The sequence below is a fragment of the Somniosus microcephalus genome, chromosome 8, assembly GCF_052327205.1.
Source record: "Somniosus microcephalus isolate GS21.2 chromosome 8, FLI_Smic_1.0, whole genome shotgun sequence".
NCBI classification, from domain to species: domain Eukaryota; kingdom Metazoa; phylum Chordata; class Chondrichthyes; order Squaliformes; family Somniosidae; genus Somniosus; species Somniosus microcephalus.
Genome location: NC_140994.1, coordinates 171,123,515 through 171,143,003, shown reverse-complemented (window position 1 = coordinate 171,143,003; position 19,489 = coordinate 171,123,515). Strand labels below are relative to the sequence as shown.

Below are 19,489 nucleotides of genomic sequence, written 5' to 3'. Positions count from 1 at the left end.
GGTACTGGGTTCCTCCAGGACTTCAGCACATAATCCAGATCGACTCCGATGTACAGTACTCAGGGAGTGCTACATTGTCAGATGTTAAGTCAACAGGATGTAAAAGATTATATGGCACTATCTGAAGAGCAATGAGTTTGCCCAGTGTTCTTGCCACAATTTCTCCTTCAACCACGATCATCAAAACAGATTAAATGGGTCACTCATCTAATTTGCTCTCTGGGATCTTGTGCACAATTGGCTGCCACATTTTCTTCAGTAACTACACTAAATAAGCACTTTAGGAGATCCTGAGGACGTGATAAGGCACGACATAAATCCATTCTGCAGCCTGCTTTCATATCGGGTGATATATTCTTACAATGAGAACCCTAATCACGCATGCTGGAAAATCTCAGCCACCAGCATCGCCCTTCAGCTGACCTGACAAGAAATGCTGAGGCATTCAAGTAAAGACATTGGGCTAGAAATTGTGTAGCGCCCCATTCGGGGCGAGCACAAAAGTATCTCCAGGCGCTAAACAATTGATTTAGACAGGAGCTTCCGGTTTAGCGCTCCAAGAGGGAGGTAGAGTGCTACCACTTCCCTTAGAGCACTAAAGGGAGAAAGAGGGGCAGTAGTGGCACAGTGCTGCACAATGTTCCGTGCCGCGCTGCCAGTTTTACAGGCTGCTTCCCTCCCTTAGAGGGAAGGGCCAATGCTGTGGTCATCGACGGCACCTGCGATACGTGCATAGCAGCCCCACGCACTCACGAGTGCAGGACTGATCAATCGTGGACTGGAAAAAAAATCAAAATGCAGTGTACTGGGGACATTAATACATTTTGGCCTACCTGACCACCACTGCCTTTAATTAGCGCTCCCTCAGTAGCCAGCCGAGGTGACGATGCCTCTTGCAGCTGTTGTCGGCATCCGGTGATGCTGCAGGGGGCGGAAGCGAATTTTACATCCGGGCATAACGGACTGCTTCTTCTTCTTAGGCAGTCCCTCGGAACCGAGGCTGACTTGCTTCCACACTAAAAATGAGTTCGCAGGTGACTGATGAGTCCAATGCGGGACCTACAGTCTGTCACAGGTGGGGCAGATGGTGGTTGAAGGGGCGGGTGGGTGGGGTGCTTGGGTTGACGTGCGCTCCTTCCGCTGCCTGCGCTTGCTCCTGGCGAAGAGACTCGAGGCGTTCGGCACCTTCCCGGATGCTTCTCCTCCACTTTGTGTGGTCTTGGGCCAGGGATTCCCAGGTGTCGGTGGGGAACGTTACACTTTTTCAAGGAGGCTTCGAGGGTGTCCTTGAAGCGTTTCCTCTGCCCACCTGGGGCTCTCTTGCCGTGCCGGAGCTCCGAGTAGAGCGCTTGTTTTAGGAGTCTTGTATGGGGCATGCAGACAATGTGACCCATCCATCGGAGCTGATTGAGCATGGTCAGAGCTTCGATGCTGGGGATGTTGGCCTGAGCAAGAACATTGACGTTGGTGTGCCTATCTTGCCAATGGATTTGCAGGATCTTGGAGGTAACGTTGGTGGTACCTCTCCAGCACATCGGATGAAGTTACGATCTCCGGGGCGATAAGTTTTAGCACCAGAGCTAACCCGCCATGGAAGTTCACGGGCATTGGTAATTTCCTTAGCGCCTCGGAGCTCAATTTCTCCCCCATTACATATTCTGATATGGTACTACAATACCAGCTGCGAGGCAGGAGTGACCACCATAGTTTTTTTTTTGGGGTGGGAGGTGAAGACGACCAGGAGAGAAATTATTGAAGCAACAAGAATCATGTTTATTACTCCAAGACCTCAATAGTGGTTAACTTATGAAATAGACCAGCATCAAGTATAGCAAATGCCAACATCATTTTCAAAATGGAAACTGGCAAGTCTGGACCACTAGGGGTTCTAAAGTGAAGTATGCAGGAACTTTATGCTCATTTGGAACTAAAAAAATGTTTTGGCAAGTGCCAGGGCTAGCTTGCAAGTTTTCCACACAACCCAAATTATAGGTACAGTGGGACAAAAATAGGTTGAGTCACTCTTGACAAACTGGTAGCTCATGCCTCAAGTACTGAGCACTGTTGCTAAATACTTGATTGAAGGAGCCCTGCAGGTACATGTGACAAAAGTTAATAAAAACCTCCCAGAAATGAGAAAGCCAAGGGTGTGGTGAGAATGAGAAATTAGTAAAAATAACAGTACTAGCAAAATTAATGGGACTAAAAGTCAATAAATCCCAAGGACTGCATGACCTACATCCTAGGGTTTTGAAAGAGGTGGCCATTGGGATAGTGAACACATTGGTTGCCATCTTCCAAAATTCTAGATTCTGGAACGGTTCCTGCAGATTGGAGAATAGCAAATGTAACCCCGCTATTTAAGAAAGGAGGGAGAGAAAATGGGGAACTACAGACCTGTTAGCCTCACATCAGTAGTTGGGAAAATACTGGAATTATAAAGGATGTAATAACTGGGCACTTAGAAACTAATAGCAAGATTGGGCAGTCAACACGGATTTATGAAAGGGAAATCCTGTTTGACAAACCTATTGGGAGTTCTTTGAGGATGTAACTAGTGGAGTAGACAAAGGGGAACTGGTAGATGTAGTGTATTTGGATTTTCAGAAGGCCTTAGAGAAGGTCCCACACAAGAGGTTGGTGAACAAAATTAGGGCACATGGAATTGGGGGTAATATACTAGCATGAATTGAGAATTGGTTAACAGACAGAAAACAAAGAGTAGGATAAACAGGTCTTTTTCAGGATGGCAGGCTGTGACTAGTGGGGTACTGCAATGATTGGTGCTTGGGCCCCAGCTGTTCACAATCTATATCAATGATTTGGATGAAGGGACTAAATGTAACATTTCCAAATTTGCTGACGATACAAAGCTAGGTGGCAGTGTCAGTTGTGAAGAGGATGTGCAGAGGCTTCAAGGGGATCTCGACAGGCTCAGTGAGTGGGCGAGAACATGGCAGCTGGAATATAATGTGGAAAAAAGATTGGGGAATGCAGATGGTCAAAGGGACCTGGGTGTCCTTGTACACGAGTCACTGAAAGTGAATGTGCAGGTGCAGCAAGCCATTAGAAAGGCAAATGGTATGCTGGCTTTCATTACAAGAGGATTTGAGTGCAGGAGTAAAGAAGTCTTACTCCAATTATACAGGGTCTTGGTGAGACCACACCGGGAGTACTGTGTACAATTTTGGTCTCCTTACCCAAGGAAGGATCTACTTGCCATAGAGGGAGTACAACAAAGGTTCACGAGATTGATTCCTGGGATGGCAGGGCTGTCGTATAAGAGATTTTGTAAATTAGGCCTGTATTCTCTTGAATTAAGAATGAGCGGGGATCTCATTGAAGCATACAGAATTATTACAGGGCTTGATAGGGTGGATGCTGGGAGAATGTTTCCCTTGGCTGGAGAGAGTGTAGAACCAGGGGCCACAGCTTCAGGATAAAGGGTAGGCCATTCAGGACTGAGATGAGAAGAAATTTCCAGAGCATGGCGAATCTTTGGAATTCTCAACCCCAGAGGGCTGTGGAGGCTGTCATTGGGTATATTCAAAACAGAAGTCAAAAGGCACAGACGTGGTATCATAAAAGTAAACAGGCCTAAATAGGAGCTTAACCTTGCATCCTAATGGGAGCCAACATGAGTGCAACAGCAATAATTATTTTATACTTTACTTTTCTTGCTCATAGTAAAAGTAAAATATATGCAAAAAGTGGCACAACTCGAGAGAAACTCCAAAAAGTACAACAGGATGGTAAAAAGTTGATTTCTGCAAGTTGCATTTAAGAAGAGTTAAGCTTTTAAGAGTCTTCTGTTTATTAGAAGTAACATTCTGATCAACAATGTGGTTTTTTAAAAACTGCTTTACCAGTTCTTCCATTCACTTACAAAAATGCACACTTACTGACAGTATAAAATAAGATTTTGGCACTTTACAGGACACATGGATTTTTAGTCTGCACAAGAGTGACAAAACAATCCAAATATTGTACAAATATATTACAATTTTCACTAGCATGCCTGCAATAATTTGATTACAAAAAATAAAATCTTGCATGTCATGGTATGTTATAAATATGTTTAGTTTGACATCACTAATAAATAACATACTATTTTGTCCACTGACCAGAAGAGAGAAATTTTACATGAAAGTAGAATAAAGGCCCATACAAAACAATTTCAAAATCAAACTTCAAGTGAAGTACCTGCAAGGCTAGCTGACTGGGTCTAACACTTCAAGGTGACAGGATGCTATTTACAGGGATCATTTTACTAGTTTTTGAACAAATTGTTCTGGTTAAACCAAGAGCACAGGAAGCCATCAGATCATGGATGAAAGCATTGCATGGTGGAGCAGAACAGGTTTAACAATAGCCTTTTTATCCAATTAAAATCTGCTTCGAGAAGCAAACAAAATCTTGTGGCTCTCTCCTGTCTGGATGTGCAGTTCTTCCACATTGAGTTCCCCAGTGACAACCCAATCCCAAGTAACAGTTCTGGAAGACCACTATGATTTGAGCATGTAATCCTAGTTAAAGATTCTCAGCACCATTTCCACTTATTTTTTTCTTACTATTTTTCCCCATCCTCATTGGGGCACAGTTCCAGAGACCCTCCAGTATTGTTCTCAATTGATTATTCAGTGAGCCTTGGATGTGGTGGAACTGCCCAACTGTTCAGTCAAGCCCAATTCTGTCCCCATCCAACATCCACACAAGGACACTTCCAGCAGGGGTTGCTGAGCAGTAGTCAGGAGTGGGAATTCAAGCAATTTGTAAACTTTCCCTAATTCAGGAGCACAAAACTTTATAGCTCAGCTACTGACTGAGCCATCAGAGTACCACCCATCTCAGTTTATTTATTTACTTTACTTCTACCACTCTTCATACTCAGATGGAGACAATAAGCAGGTCTTCAGCAATGCCAGGCAAGAAAGCATCAGTGTCTCCTTTTTGGAAGACCTTTTGAGCTTTCAGCACAATAGGAATCCCATCACCTGCCATAGTTTTCCTCAGCACTTGTGACTATATAAAAACTTTGATACATGTCACACTCCTCCCCTCTTTCTGCAAGCTCAAATCTTACCATCTATGTTAATGCTTGAAATACTATAGCTAACCATCATAATGAAAAGAATGTATAGGATATCAAAAATACAAAGTTTTCATAAATTACCAGTTCTAAGATCACAGACCACATTGTGACCACCATTCATTTGTCAAGATCCAGTTCGATCTTTCCTTAAATGTGGTTGGGCCTCAATGGCCAGCCCAACTTGCGCAGTTCTTAGAATCCTGCCGTGAAGTTTATACCCTTCCTGCACTATTTTTACCACAGTACCAGGTAATGCATCCATGGATGGAACACGCAAAGCTATTTCATGTTCAGCCGAGTTGTACTTGTGACCAATGGAACTCATCTTCTCCAACCCATGTTTGGCAAATATTTTGCAAAGTTTCTCATCAATCAAGCATAATCCTTCATAGAGGTCCTTAACAGTTGGATTGGAATTAGTCAAGTCTTCTTCAGTTACACTCTGTGTGGTCTTCTCTAGCATATCAGCCACTGCTAGGACATCTTTACAAAAACTTTGGATACCTAGCAAGAAAAAAGGCTTTTATTCAACATGCATTTGAACTGCTGGATTAACATTTCATAATCAAATTCCTTTAAGATGCTGTTTCTGGCTTGTTGGAATTGGGAATTAGGTGAACACAAGGTCATTTCTCACTCGAACCAAATCCAATGGCAAGGGCACAAGCCTTTTAGTCAGGCTAAGTAGTAGCTGAAAGACATCCAAGAAGATAATCTTGATTTTGACATTCATAAACTCAAAAGTACACCAACAACAATTTAAGAAAAAAATAAAAGCCCAGCCCCAAAATTAGCTATTGTCCCCCCCTCTCCCTGCTGCCAAATGTGCCAACTCATGCTGGGGAGGGGTAAATTTTATCATGTCAGCAGTCTTTCCTTTCCAAGTGTAGGTAGATAATTTAACTCAACTGCAGCTGACAGTATAGACTAAGGATCAAGCCTGCAAGGCTATTATACCAGGTGGTTATTTAGTGATAAAGATGGAGAACTGCAATGTATTTTAAAAGAGCTTGCTTGCAGCTAACTGATACAATTGAAGACTTCAGATGCTCATTGAAATTAAATTTTTCTATTTAAAAAAGTTATCAGGTTAGAGCCATTCCTTTGCATGATGCAACCACTATATGCATTCTCCACCTTTGCACCCATTTACCACTAGAAAATCTGCTCACCATATATCCTGGCATCTTCTACACACTTTCGGATTCTTTGATTGGCAACTTCAGCATGGGCTACAACTTTCTGATAGTTGTTCTATAAAACCAAACAGGAGACACAACAGACCCTTAAAACATCTTTGAAAAATCAGAAGAATCTTCATACAACTAGGATACTGAATAATAACTTCTGTATTCCATACTTTATCCAGGGCCAGTTGTGTTAAGTCCATAACATCCTACAGTTTACAAAAATGTTTACTGAACATCTGTTAAAATACTGGTATTAATCAGTGTAAAAAGAGAGATTAATGAATTGGAATTGTGCGCAGTTAATATATTCTCCAAATAATCTAAACGTTAAAATCACTGCTGCTCAAGATGTCCATTGGATAAATTCACTGAACCATTGATGACCAGTGAGCAGCTGAACCATAGGACCAAAAAGGTCTGAAGTACAATCCTTCGCCTGTGCTGAGTGAGCTGATCACAGCCAGCATTGGATTTGACCATCATGGCCACCACAGTTAAACAGTATGCTGAGACTCTGTCTAGACTCAGGCATGGCAAATGGCCACTTGGAAGAGATGTCGAGACTGGCCAGCAGCCGTGAAAATGCATTGAGCACAAGTTTGCATGCTCGAGAGAGAGAGAGCGCTCAAAATTTGGAGGAAAATATGCAAAATGATACTGACAAATCATTTTAATATTAGCATTTGACAATTTATGCCACTCTTTAAAAGGTGAAAAATTATGCAATTATTCAGTAGCTTATTAAAAAAAATTGCAACCAATTCCCAGTTTGCCACCATTTTTCACATGAAGTTGGCTTGCTTTGTTTAGAATCAAGAGCTTGTTCTCAACAAACTCCTGATAACACACCTTCAACTTCAAGAATCAGAGCCCCTGCGACTCCGTTTCACAACAATCGCTCATCCACCTTGATGTTGCAAGTCAATGATGAGCATTCGGATGGTCCGGTGCAGAATCCAAACTTCCGATGTTCCATACAGGTCTGAAATTTGGCTTCAGGAATACAATTCAATTATTAGAATGCAAGGTTATAATCCAGCACACTTTAAAAATCACTTTTTAAATAACATTTGCTCACACCAGTGTTAAAATCCACCCATTTTCCATACGTGGGAACCAATAGTAAATTAGTTACATACAAAATAATTTTCCAAATTTTCACATTTGAATTCCTTCCAAATCTAAATTTGGATCGGTATATCAAAATACACTGACAATTCAATGCCAATAAAGCCGGGCAAAATTTATAGTAATAAAATTTGTAAGATTTTGAGCAATCTTATTATCCAATGATATTTGAACTGTTAGATTTAAAGCAATCTTATTGGCCAAGATTTAAAGATCTTATTGGCCAACAAATGATGCAATTGTACTGATGATGCTACTGTCAGTCAATCTCATTGGCTGCTGGTATGCATGTGACTAATCAAATCAAACTTCAAATCAAACACTTCACCATCCAAAGGCAGTCCAGGGATTCAACGTTCTTCAGTTTCTGTGTTAATGGTTCCCTCCTAGCTACCAACAATGCTGGAAATACCAGGCCCAAAGTGTGGAAGGAGGAAGATAGTCAAATTAGCGTGCAGCATTTTTGACCAACTTTGCATTACACGGCTTACTTCAGCTTTGCTGTCTAGCTGCAAGCTTACTTCAGCTTTGCCCGTGGGCTATGGGCCCACCTTTGCTCTGACATGTTATGCCCAGCATGTATTCCTATTCTTCTCAGAGCCTGCTTTGAGAATGGCATGAACCATAATAACTTCAACAGCATTTTCCAAGCATGTTGGAGGAAATTGTTCTGCACCATTCATTCTTGTAGCCTCAGAGCACATGTCAGTTTACTGCCTGGAATTGCATGTGGTTTCAGATGAAGCCACATAATTGGGCTAGATTGGGGCATCAAGTCACCCCCAACTGCCACAAGTCAACATTATCTGGATCAGCAGATAAAAGACCCTCCTGTTACATTTGAGGCAGTCCCTGAAGATTTCTTTGATGTAATGTGACATTTTGTTGCTCAGTCAATGAAAGTGTAATACTACTCTTCCCACAAGCTGCCCACCCCTTCCCAGATGTTAATAACCCAGCAATTACAAGCAGGCACAAGCCCACAGTACAAAACGGACTAGAGTTAAGCACTAAACTGGCAATCTCACAATAGCCAGAATGATGCACAGCGCAAGAATTGATAAAATGTCACTCAAGCAGGGCAGGGAATACTCTGATTGGGTGTACAGATATATGGGTTTATGGCATACATTATTTTAGAAGAACACAGGGCTCTTTGCTTGCATCTCTGGCCAGAATGGGGTACTTAATTCTGACACTGGGTGGAGGGAAGAAAGTTCCCGTGCCAGCATTGATTTTATTGAATTTAAAAATTCAACCATAAATTAGGCATAAATGGATACAACAGTGGAAGTTTGTACAAGCAGTACACTGTGATCCTTTACACCTTAAAAAATGATACACACACATTTACTGGTTAGGCTAAATATTGAGCTAAATCTAAAGTGCTACAAGAGAAAGAGTAAGCAAATTTAGAGTTTGGCACTTAATGCTTGTGTGATCCTTCAAGAAAAGAACTGCTCCCAGAAAAGGTTACAGTTGAGCCCTGCAATTTCCACTAGGTGAGCAACTTCTAAGCACTACTAAAAAGTGTGTGCACATGGTGACAACATGGTAGCAAATAGAGGCTTGGCTGCAGATTCTAATTTGGTCACAATCACTGTCAAAGTAAGACTTGCCTGCAGGGTCCGATATTCTTTATCCAACTCATTCAATTTGAGTTGCAGCATTCTCTGACTGGCACATGCACTAGAAGCCATCTTGCCTTGCATTGCATTTTCAGAAGGACACTTGGGAGTCTTTGCAGAATCCACTGAACCTTGATTTTCCTCAGTCTTGTGTTGGAAAGGAGTAGCAGAGAGAGTCAAGAAACCCCTAGAATTCAAACATATTATTTCACTTAATAACAATTTAGAAAGAAACTTGCATTTACATTATGGCTTCATCGCCTTAACAGATTTTATAAATGCCTGCACCATTCAACTGTGTGGCCTCAGTACAACTGCCAGTTTACTGCCCAACTCTGGCTCATTGTGCTGTGCAGTTTTATGTATTCCAATATTAATAGACCAGTAGTTCTAAACTAAACAAGTTCACAATTAATGCAAAAATCACACAAACTGGTGTGTTTTCATAACTTCAAAAATTGAGTGGTATAAATTGAAGCAGGAATTAGTGAATATACAGTCAGTAACTGGACTACACAAACCAACAAGTCCCAGGGTTCATCCCAGCTCCAAGTAAGCTGGGGTAATAGCAGAAATACTATAGGTTTACCTTAAATCTTGCCGGGTTAGGGAGAGGAAATCCACCAATGTTCCACTACTGACTGAAATGTCTATGTGGAGATCAGGTTAGGACTCCCCCACCCTTCAGAAATACAGAACATATGTAGCATCTTTCACATCATAACCCTTTGCAGCCAATAGATTGCTTTTAAGGTGAACATACAAACAAAAAGTACAGGAGAAAAAAAGCCAGCTTGCCCCCTCCCAGCACGGTGCAACTCACACACCATCACAATCACTTCCCCCTCGAGTCTGTCCCCTCCCAGCACGGTGCAACTCACCATAACAACCGCTTCCCCCTCGAGTCTGTGCCCTCCCAGCACGGTGCAACTCACACACCATCACAACTGCTTCCCCCTCGAGTCTGTCCCCTCCCAGCACGGTGCAACTCACCATCACAACCGCTTCCCCCTCGAGCCTGTCCCCTCCCAGCACGGTGCAACTCACCATCACAACCGCTTCCCCCTCAAGTTCCTCCCAGCACGGTGCAACTCACACACCATCACAACCGCTTCCCCCTCGAGTCTGTCCCCTCCAGCACGGTGCAACTCACCATCACAACCGCTTCCCCCTCGAGTCTGTCCCCTCCCAGCACGGTGCAACTCGCACACAATCACAACCGCTTCCCCCTCGAGTCTGTCCCCTCCAGCATGGTGCAACTCACCATCACAACCGCTTCCCCCTCGAGTCTGTCCCCTCCAGCACGGTGCAACTCACACACCATCACAACCGCTTCCCCCTCGAGTCTGTCCCCTCCCAGCATGGTGCAACTCACCATCACAACCGCTTCCCCCTCGAGCCTGTCCCCTCCCAGCATGGTGCAACTCACACACCATCACAACCGCTTCCCCCTCGAGTCCCTCCCAGCACGGTGCAACTCACACACCATCACAACCACTTCCCCCTCGAGTCTGTCCCCTCCCAGCACGGTGCAACTCACACACCATCACAACCGCTTCCCCCTCGAGTCTGTCCCCTCCCAGCACAGTGCAACTCACCATAACAACCGCTTCCCCCTCGAGTCTGTGCCCTCCCAGCATGGTGCAACTCACCATCACAACCGCTTCCCCCTCGAGTCTGTCCCCTCCCAGCATGGTGCAACTCACCATCACAACCGCTTCCCCCTCGAGTCTGTCCCCTCCCAGCATGGTGCAACTCACACACCATCACAACCGCTTCCCCCTCGAGTCTGTCCCCTCCCAGCACGGTGCAACTCACCATAACAACCGCTTCCCCCTCGAGTCTGTGCCCTCCCAGCATGGTGCAACTCACCATCACAACCGCTTCCCCCTCGAGTCTGTCCCCTCCCAGCATGGTGCAACTCACCATCACAACCGCTTCCCCCTCAAGTCTGTCCCCTCCCAGCACGGTGCAACTCACCATCACAACCGCTTCCCCCTCGAGTCTGTCCCCTCCCAGCATGGTGCAACTCACACACCATCACAACCGCTTCCCCCTCGAGTCTGTCCCCTCCCAGCATGGTGCAACTCACACACCATCACAACCGCTTCCCCTCGAGTCTGTCCCCTCCCAGCATGGTGCAACTCACCATCACAACCGCTTCCCCCTCAGGTCTGCCCCCTCCCAGCACAGTGCAACTCACCATCACAACCGCTTCCCCCTCGAGCCTGTCCCCTCCCAGCACAGTGCAACTCACCATCACAACCGCTTCCCCCTCAGGTCTGCCCCCTCCCAGCACAGTGCAACTCACCATCACAACCGCTTCCCCCTCGAGCCTGTCCCCTCCCAGCACAGTGCAACTCACCATCACAACCGCTTCCCCCTCGAGTCTGTCCCCTCCCAGCATGGTGCAACTCACCATCACAACCGCTTCCCCCTCGAGTCTGTCCCCTCCCAGCACGGTGCAACTCACCATCACAACCGCTTCCCCCTCGAGTCTGTCCCCTCCCAGCACGGTGCAACTCACCATCACAACCGCTTCCCCCTCGAGTCTGTCCCCTCCCAGCACGGTGCAACTCACCATCACAACCGCTTCCCCCTCGAGTCTGTCCCCTCCCAGCACGGTGCAACTCACCATCACAACCGCTTCCCCCTCGAGTCTGTCCCCTCCCAGCACGGTGCAACTCACCATCACAACCGCTTTCCCCTCGAGTCTGTCCCCTCCCAGCACGGTGCAACTCACCATCACAACCGCTTCCCCCTCGAGTCTGTCCCCTCCCAGCACGGTGCAACTCACCATCACAACCGCTTCCCCCTCGAGTCTGCCCCCTCCCAGCACGGTGCAACTCACCATCACAACCGCTTCCCCCTCGAGTCTGCCCCCTCCCAGCATGGTGCAACTCACCATCACAACCGCTTCCCCCTCGAGTCTGCCCCCTCCCAGCACGGTGCAACTCACCATCACAACCGCTTCCCCCTCAAGTCTGCCCCCTCCAGCATGGTGCAACTCACCAGCCCCCACCCCACCCCCCACAGATAATCCATTTGAAGAACGTCAGCAAGGACACTGACTGCACGCCCTGTTTTTCTTCAAATAGAGCCATTTCATCATTTACATCTAATTGAACAGGCAGATGAGGCAATGATTTAACATCTCACCCACAAGACAGCACCTCCCTCCCTCAGTACTGAAGGGTCAGTCTAGATTATGTGCCCAAGCCAGAGGATATGAAAAGCACTATATAAATTCAAGTTCTTTTCTCTTTACACTGATCTGATACCAAACAGGTTCCATTTTAGTTAAACCTAGAAGTTTCACTTGACAGAACACCAGGTTTGTGCTATTGGAGAGAGACACAAACACTTGAGAAGGTGGCTGGCTGATCGTTCCAAGAAGAATTTTTATTTTTTATTTAATTTTTTTTTTATAAAGTCTGTCAGTTCTGAACTACATGCCTGTTTCACTTTGGGCAGGGGCAAATGCTTCGTTATGACAGTTGGACAAACTCCACACTCTTTGCTTTAAATACAAAAGAGCCAATAGTACAAAAAGTACAAAGTTTAAAGTACTGCATTAAGGTTTCCTAGTAAAGGCAAAAAGTTAAGGAAGCACGTCAAAGGAAGTCAATATCCTTTAATCCCCCACCATCGTCACTGTTCTGACAATACTAGGCAGTTGGGGCAAGGGAAACGGAAGGAGTAATTTTAAAAGCAGTATTGCATATTTTCCAGCAGTCCATCTGTCACCACTCAAACGTCCCCCTTTAGCAATCCATTAACATTGAAAGAAGCCTCTATTTTTCAGGGCTTCCACAGAATACAACCAGTCTTGTTTACTGGTCAATCTGAATCATGAATCCTACTGAAAACAGCCTCCATTAGCTTTTTTTAAAAAAAAAGCATCAGGGCTAATTTCTAGGATTGTTGACTGCATTAAGACAGCTGCACCCTCACTGATTTTTTGCATCATCTTGTCCTTTACTTAGTAGTGAATATACAAGCACAGCTGCCAGTAAACAAGGAAAGGGTAATGAAGAATTTCACTCATTTGAAAAAACTATTGATTCCCGGGTATAAATTCAACCCATTCCAGTATAGTCAGCCTCCACTCTACTCTTGATACTCCCAACACCTTACGGCAATCAGCTCCAGTCATTTCTGCAGGGGTTCTTCGGATTTCCCACCGTAAGTTTGGTAGAAACTTCCATTTATGCTACTCTCCCAGGGTTTCTATCATTCTCCTGTTGGAGTGGCTGATTTTTTTTTTTGGGGGGGGGGGGGGGGGGGGGGGTGGTGGAAAAGAGAAAAAAAGACAGACGAGAGAGAGAATGAACCAAAGGTGGTAGCTACAACATCATTACTGAAAAGACAACAGAAAATGCTGGAAAAACTCAGCAGGCCAGGCAACATCCATGGAGAGAAAATAGAGTCAACGTTTCGGGTAAAGCCTTTGTCAAGACTGAAGCAGCACAGGAAATGAAATAGATTAAAAGGCCAGTATGAGGGCTGGGAGAGAACAAAAGAGAAGTGAAGAGACATTAAGAGGTTTTCAAAATGAGATGAGATGGCGATAGGACTAGTGGAGACAAAAGACGGCTCTAGATTAGGTGTGAAACGTGCTGGCAGAATGGGAGACAGCTGCCATGTGGGAAGAGAGAAAGGGGGGGGGGGGGTGAAGAAAGGCCAAAACAAAGGTGTGGATAAAAAATGTAATAGGGGCCGAGATTATGATCTGAAATTGTTGAACTCGATATCGAGTCCAGAAGCTCACCGTAAACTCGAGGAACAGCACCTCATCTTCAGATTAGGCACTTTACAGCCTGCCGGACTCAACATCTAAATATATCAGTTAGAACCAAACCTGTCCAGGATACCCTACATTTTGGATTAACATTGAAAACTTCAACAGTTTAAAAAGTCTCCATCTGCCAGCTGTGAATTTTAAAGCCATTAACAGTACGTGCAAAAGAGTACATACACCATGTCTGCCTCTGTAATTCTACACCTGATAACTTATAAAGGCATTAAAAAAAGCAGCTAGATTTTGAGAGCTGTAATTCAAATAGCACTCACAAAACTCTTAGGCCTAGAAATTCAGTGCCCTTAGCACCGATTTTGCGGCGCTAGAGGGCCTAGCGCTGCAATTGGCGCCGGTTCCTAAATTGCCTGGGGCCCTTCTGCGGCGGTAGACCGGTAGCGCTGCGCCGGCACCGATGACGTCATCGGTGTGCGCAGCGTCCCGGTTGCCGTGGTAACCCGGCCCCAAGCCGAAATTCAGTGGCAGCCGCAACTAAGACTCCGGCAAACGAGTGTTGCCGGAGTCTGTGCTGGCGCTTTAAGGAGGCGCGGCGGCCGGCCGCTTTCCCGCCGGCCGCCTGCCCGCAGCTCCCCCCCCCCCCGGAACAGATGCAAGCCCGGCACTTGTCCGAGGTGCCGGGCTCATTTTTGCAGAGATTTGCGCGGGCCGTGGCCGGGTGCAGGCAGCTCCTCCTTAACGGAAGGAGGAGGCCTGCACTTCCCGAGCCTGCCGCACCGCAGCGGGCGCCGCAGCGCCGGAATAGCGCCGCAATGCGGCGCGTTGCGCCAGTTTTCAGGCACCAAAACCCTTCAGTAGCGCCTGCAGCCGTTTGGGCGCGGCGCTACTGAATTTTTGGCGCATGCAAAGGGACTTAGCGCCGGCGCTAACTTCCGGCGCTAAAGCCCTGGCGCAGCGCTAACTCAATTTCTAGGCCTTAGTATACCATAAATCAAAGGGCCAAATGCACATCCTGGCAGTCCTGCTATCAGATAAATTTACTTCACATAGGACTACACTGATGGCTGTACCAGTTTACCTGGTGAATAGATGCCACTTAGACTAAGAAAATCCCATGTTCAATCTCAAATTAGGTGACCTCAGCTTTGGGGGGGGGGGGGGGAAGAAAGAGTCAAATTAGCTTTCTGCTCTTAACTGCACATTTGCTTGGTAGCACCCTTATTTTTGGTCTTTGGAGTCAAAGTGTAATTTTAATCCCTCTCCAGATTTGAGCACATAATCTAGGCTGCCACTAGTGCAATAGTAAAGGAAGGCTGCATTGCTGCAGGTACGATAGCAAATCGCCAGATGTTGCCTGACCTGCTGAGTTTTTCCAGCATTTTCTGTTGTTATTTCGGATTGCCAGCATCTGCAGTATTTTGCCATCGTCGAGGAACAGCACCTCATCTTCTGATTAGGCACTTTGCAGCCTTCCGGACTCAATATCGAGTTCAACAATTTCAGATCATAACCTCGGCCCCTATTACATTTTTACTTATATATTTTTTTTTTTCTCCACACTTTATTTTGGGTCTTCCCTTCCCCCCTCTTTTTCCTCTCTTCCCCCCACATGGCAGCTGTCTCTCATCCTGCCAGTACACTTCACACCTAATCTGAGCTGTCTTTTGTCTCCTGTCCTATTACCATCTCGTCTGGTTTTGAATACCTCTTTACTTCTTTTGTTCTATCGCAGCCCTGCCTTCGATCTATTTTATTTCCTTTCCAGTTTTGAAAAAGGGTTTCGACCCGAAACGTTGACTCTAATTTCTCTCCACGGATGTTGCCTGACCTGCTGAGTTTTTCCAGCATTTTCTGTTGTTGCTGGAGGTACTGCCTTTTGGAGGAGACATTAAACCAAGCCTGTCTAGGAACATGTAAAAGATACCATGGCACCAAAGAGCAAGTTGGCTCAAGTATTCTGGCCAACATTTTGCTGCTCTTAACCATCACCACCAAAAAATTAGATTAAAAACACACTAATTCATTGTTTGTAGGATGTCACTGCCATGTTACCATAAAACAATAACTGCATATCAAAAGTAATTAATTGGCAGTGAAGTGCTTCAAGAAGTCCTGAGGTTTCATGTGAGCATGCTTGTATTGTTAAGTTATCCACTGCCTGTAAGAACCATTTAAAAGGAATCAATCCTTCAGGAGAGATGGTAAGAGAAAGTGAAAAAGAGGAACAAAATAGTTACCCAATACTGTACATTAGCAGAATTGTATTGTGCGCCCTAATGAATGCAATAGCAAATCCTACAGATCCAGCTCAAAGATTCAGCCCCTGATTTGTAGTGAATAAATCTATCTCAGCTTGGCAGCCATAGATGAATTTGTTACAATTGGCTCCAGTGCACAATGCCCAATTTACCTACTTCCAGTTGCTACCCGGCAACCCTTGAGGAAACGTGTGTGCATACTTAAGGGGACTAGGTGAAGCCTGACTGTGATGGCCCACGATCAAGCAACCCACTAATGGTCATCATCCCTGGTTACATAAAAATAATTACTTGGACAAGATGATGGAAAAAAAAACAGCATTCTAATCTAATAGCCCAGTCTGCAAACAAAAAAAAACTATATAAAAGGGCTGTTTTGAAGGTCACAGTATGAAATAACTGTCCAGACTACAAAGCAAATGAGTAATCAAGGTCTGTGGAAGAGTATGGCCGTCTGCAGTTGCTTACAGAATAACAAAACTACATTTCAAAATAATTTGTGAAATGTTTCAGGGTGTTCCTGGGATCTGACAAGGCGATTAAAAACAAAAACAAAGGCTGTAACCAGTGCATGAAGAAAAAAAATCCCATCAACCTCCATCGAGTCTCAAGCACCAGCACCGCGGTCCGCTACACTTTCCCCAGAAGTGTCGGTGACTTGCGAAAATTCCCATTGAAAGCCTCAGTCGCAAACATCTGTCTGCTTAATCAAAGGAATTTCAAGCTACTTATTGTACGCTCGACTTGGTCTTTTGTCCCTTTACCCCCTCACAAACTCTACACTAAAAATTAAAACAATACATTCCTTAATTTGCAAACACGCTTTTGCTTCCTAGAGAAGTTACTCAGTTACAGGATGGACATTGTTCTCGAGCAGAAGAAGGAGAACCTTTGCGTTTAATCAGCTTCAAAGGCACATTTTATAACGCGCACGAATTACTGGAAATAATCTGTAAATTACACCATCATCCAGGAAAGAGACACAGATATTTAAATCCAGGGTTGGATTTCGTAGAAATAGATTTCAGTTTGATTTATTGGCTTCAGATTCCGCCCCCTTCGTTTCCTGCTGAGGAAACCAAAGCGCCTACGTGCGGAGTAGCACGACTCGCGAAGCAGCTACGAGCTGCACAGGATCGCTTCCAAACCCCGCTCGGGGTCAGGCTGAATGAAGCAAGCGTGCCGACATTGCACAGGGGATCACCATGGAAACGATTGATTTTAGTGGGATAGCGAGGGAATGATGGATCGTCCCAACTCCCACTTCCTAGAAAGGATCACCACCCACCGAGTCCACCTTGGCAAATACCGTTCAGATTAGACAAGAATTAAACGAGTAAAAACCCGGAGAGCAGACAATCTGTACAAGATCCCCTTTATATTTAAAAAAAATTCTCCAGATAGCACCCTCGCCTCCGAGTCAGAAGGTTGTGGGTTCAAGTCCCACTCGAGACTGGAGCACAAATATCTAGGCTGACACTGCAGTGCAGAGGGAGTGTTTGCATGAGACATTAAACCACTATTTCGAAGAGCAGGGGAGTTATCCTTGGTGTCCTGGGCCAGTATTTATCCTTCAATCAACATCACTAAAACAGATTATCTGGTCATTATCACTTTGTGGGAGCTTGCTGTGCGCAAATTGGCTGCCGCGTTTCCCACATTACAACAGTGACTCCACTTCTTCATCGACTATAAAGCGCTTTGGGACGTCCAGTGGTTGTGAAAGGCGCTATATAAATGCATGTCTTTCCTTTTTTTTAATATTCCAGATTCGGTGAATTTACAGCCCATAATAACGACAACTGGAATGGGAAATTACAAACACTTCAATATAAACGGGGAATATTCGCCTGGAGGCGGCTTGCCGATTGAAGACGGATCCAACGCTGGATTGTTTTAGCCTCACTACCGCAGAGATTAGGATGGGGGGACGGGGACCAGCGGGAGTTATTACTGAGACTTACGAGCCGAGGCCCGGCCCAGCCCAGCCCTCCCCGCTCGCAGTCCGGGCCACGGATGGAGAGCCCTTGGTACCGGCAACACCGCGAATGGGCATCAAGAACGCGTCGAGACCAGCGGCTCCGACTCACTCACCTCCCACTCTTCCACGATGCCCAGATCACCACACTGCCGCCCGTCCGCGCCGCCAACAAATACTTGGTCGCCATTTTCACTCGGAGCGGGCCTCTGGCTTCCCCGCTTAAATACCCGGCAAGCCCCGCCCCCTCGCCCGGCATGCTGGGAGTTGTAGTCCGGTCAGGCTGCTTCCGTCACGTGCCGTTCTCTTGCGTGCTACTGTGATTGACACATCACCTGAACAAAAGCAAAACACTGCCAATCCAAAATTAAAGCAAAAAATGCTATAAATTCTCAGCAGCATCTGTCCAGAGAGAAGCAGAGTTAACGTTTCAGGTCGATGATCAGGACTGGAAGATCCTGTTTTGTTTCTTTACTTGTCCCATTACCACCCCCTTTTGGCCTTGCACCACCATCCCTTTTGTCATTTAATGAGTCCTGCCCTCAACCCCATTACAGACCTTCCCTTTTGTTCTTTCCTCCCATCTTCTCCCCGGCTCTGTACTTGCTTATTTATATTGAATGTTTAACTTCTGCCAGTTCTGACAAAAGATCAACCACCTGAAATGTTAACAGTTTCTCGCCACAGATGCTGAGAATTTCCAACATTTTCTGTTTTTATTCTAGCCCTTTCACCTCCTCCCTTCCCACCGCCAGGGCCCAAAACACTCCTTCACGTGAAACAGCGATTCATTTGTACCTCTAGACATCCCATTATAAGCTTTTCCCGTCATACGAAACAACAACTGGGGTGGCAGTATTGATTAAGGAGAATATTACAGTGCTGGAGAGAGGATGTCCTGGAGGGGTCAAGGACAGAATCTATTTGGATAGCATTAAGAAACAATAGTGGTGCCATTACCCTACTAAGTGTATTCTATAGGCCACCACTAGTGGGAAGGATATAGAGGAGCAAATTTACAGGGAAATTACAGAGAGGTGCAAGAACTATAGAGTAGTAATAATGGGGGACTGCAATTATACTAATATAGACTGGGATAGTAATAGTGTAAAGGGCAGAGAGGGGGAAGAATTTTTGAAGTGTGCATTAGAAATTAAGGGTACCTAAAAGGTATATGGTCACGCGAATGAAATTGTGTCACGGATAATACTGTATTTAGATGATTGTATTAGAACTTGAGATAAAGTGCCTTTAGACTAGTAAAACAAAAAGTAGCTGGGTAGATGCTTAAACCATATTATAATGCTAAGTTAGGATTTTGACTTTGTTTATAAAAATTGCTTGCTAAAATGCGTAAGTGTGTGAGAATAGAATAGAGGATATCTTTTGGAATTTAATGATTCATTTTATGGTACAATAGTTTGATAATGAATTGAAATAGTCAGTTTCACAGCTGGCT

The 19,489-nt window shown here is 45.2% G+C and overlaps 1 protein-coding gene across 1 annotated transcript; it reads right to left on the bottom strand.

Annotated features, from left to right (window-relative positions):
- Positions 1-3,481: 3,481 nt before the first annotated feature.
- LOC147113928 (grpE protein homolog 2, mitochondrial-like) lies at positions 3,482-18,238 on the bottom strand. The gene is made up of 4 exons (XM_085995355.1): positions 18,147-18,238; positions 9,030-9,225; positions 6,265-6,346; positions 3,482-5,596 (listed from the first exon to the last, which is right to left on the bottom strand). Exons 1-4 carry the CDS (start codon positions 18,218-18,220, stop codon positions 5,217-5,219), a joined length of 732 nt encoding a protein of 243 aa, XP_085851481.1. The 5' UTR covers positions 18,221-18,238; the 3' UTR covers positions 3,482-5,216.
- Positions 18,239-19,489: the final 1,251 nt, after the last annotated feature.

What these genes read in the sequence shown, in the direction of transcription:
- LOC147113928 (XM_085995355.1), bottom strand. Translation starts at nt 18,220, where the DNA reads ATGGCGACCAAGTATTTGTTGGCGGCGCGGACGGGCGGCAGTGTGGTG. An exon ending in GCATCGTGGAAGAGTGGGAG is followed by an intron (nt 9,226 to 18,146) that starts GTGAGTGAGTCG and finishes TTTGAATTCTAG; the next exon opens with GGGTTTCTTGACTCTCTCTG. An exon ending in AAGAATATCGGACCCTGCAG is followed by an intron (nt 6,347 to 9,029) that starts GCAAGTCTTACT and finishes TTGGTTTTATAG; the next exon opens with AACAACTATCAGAAAGTTGT.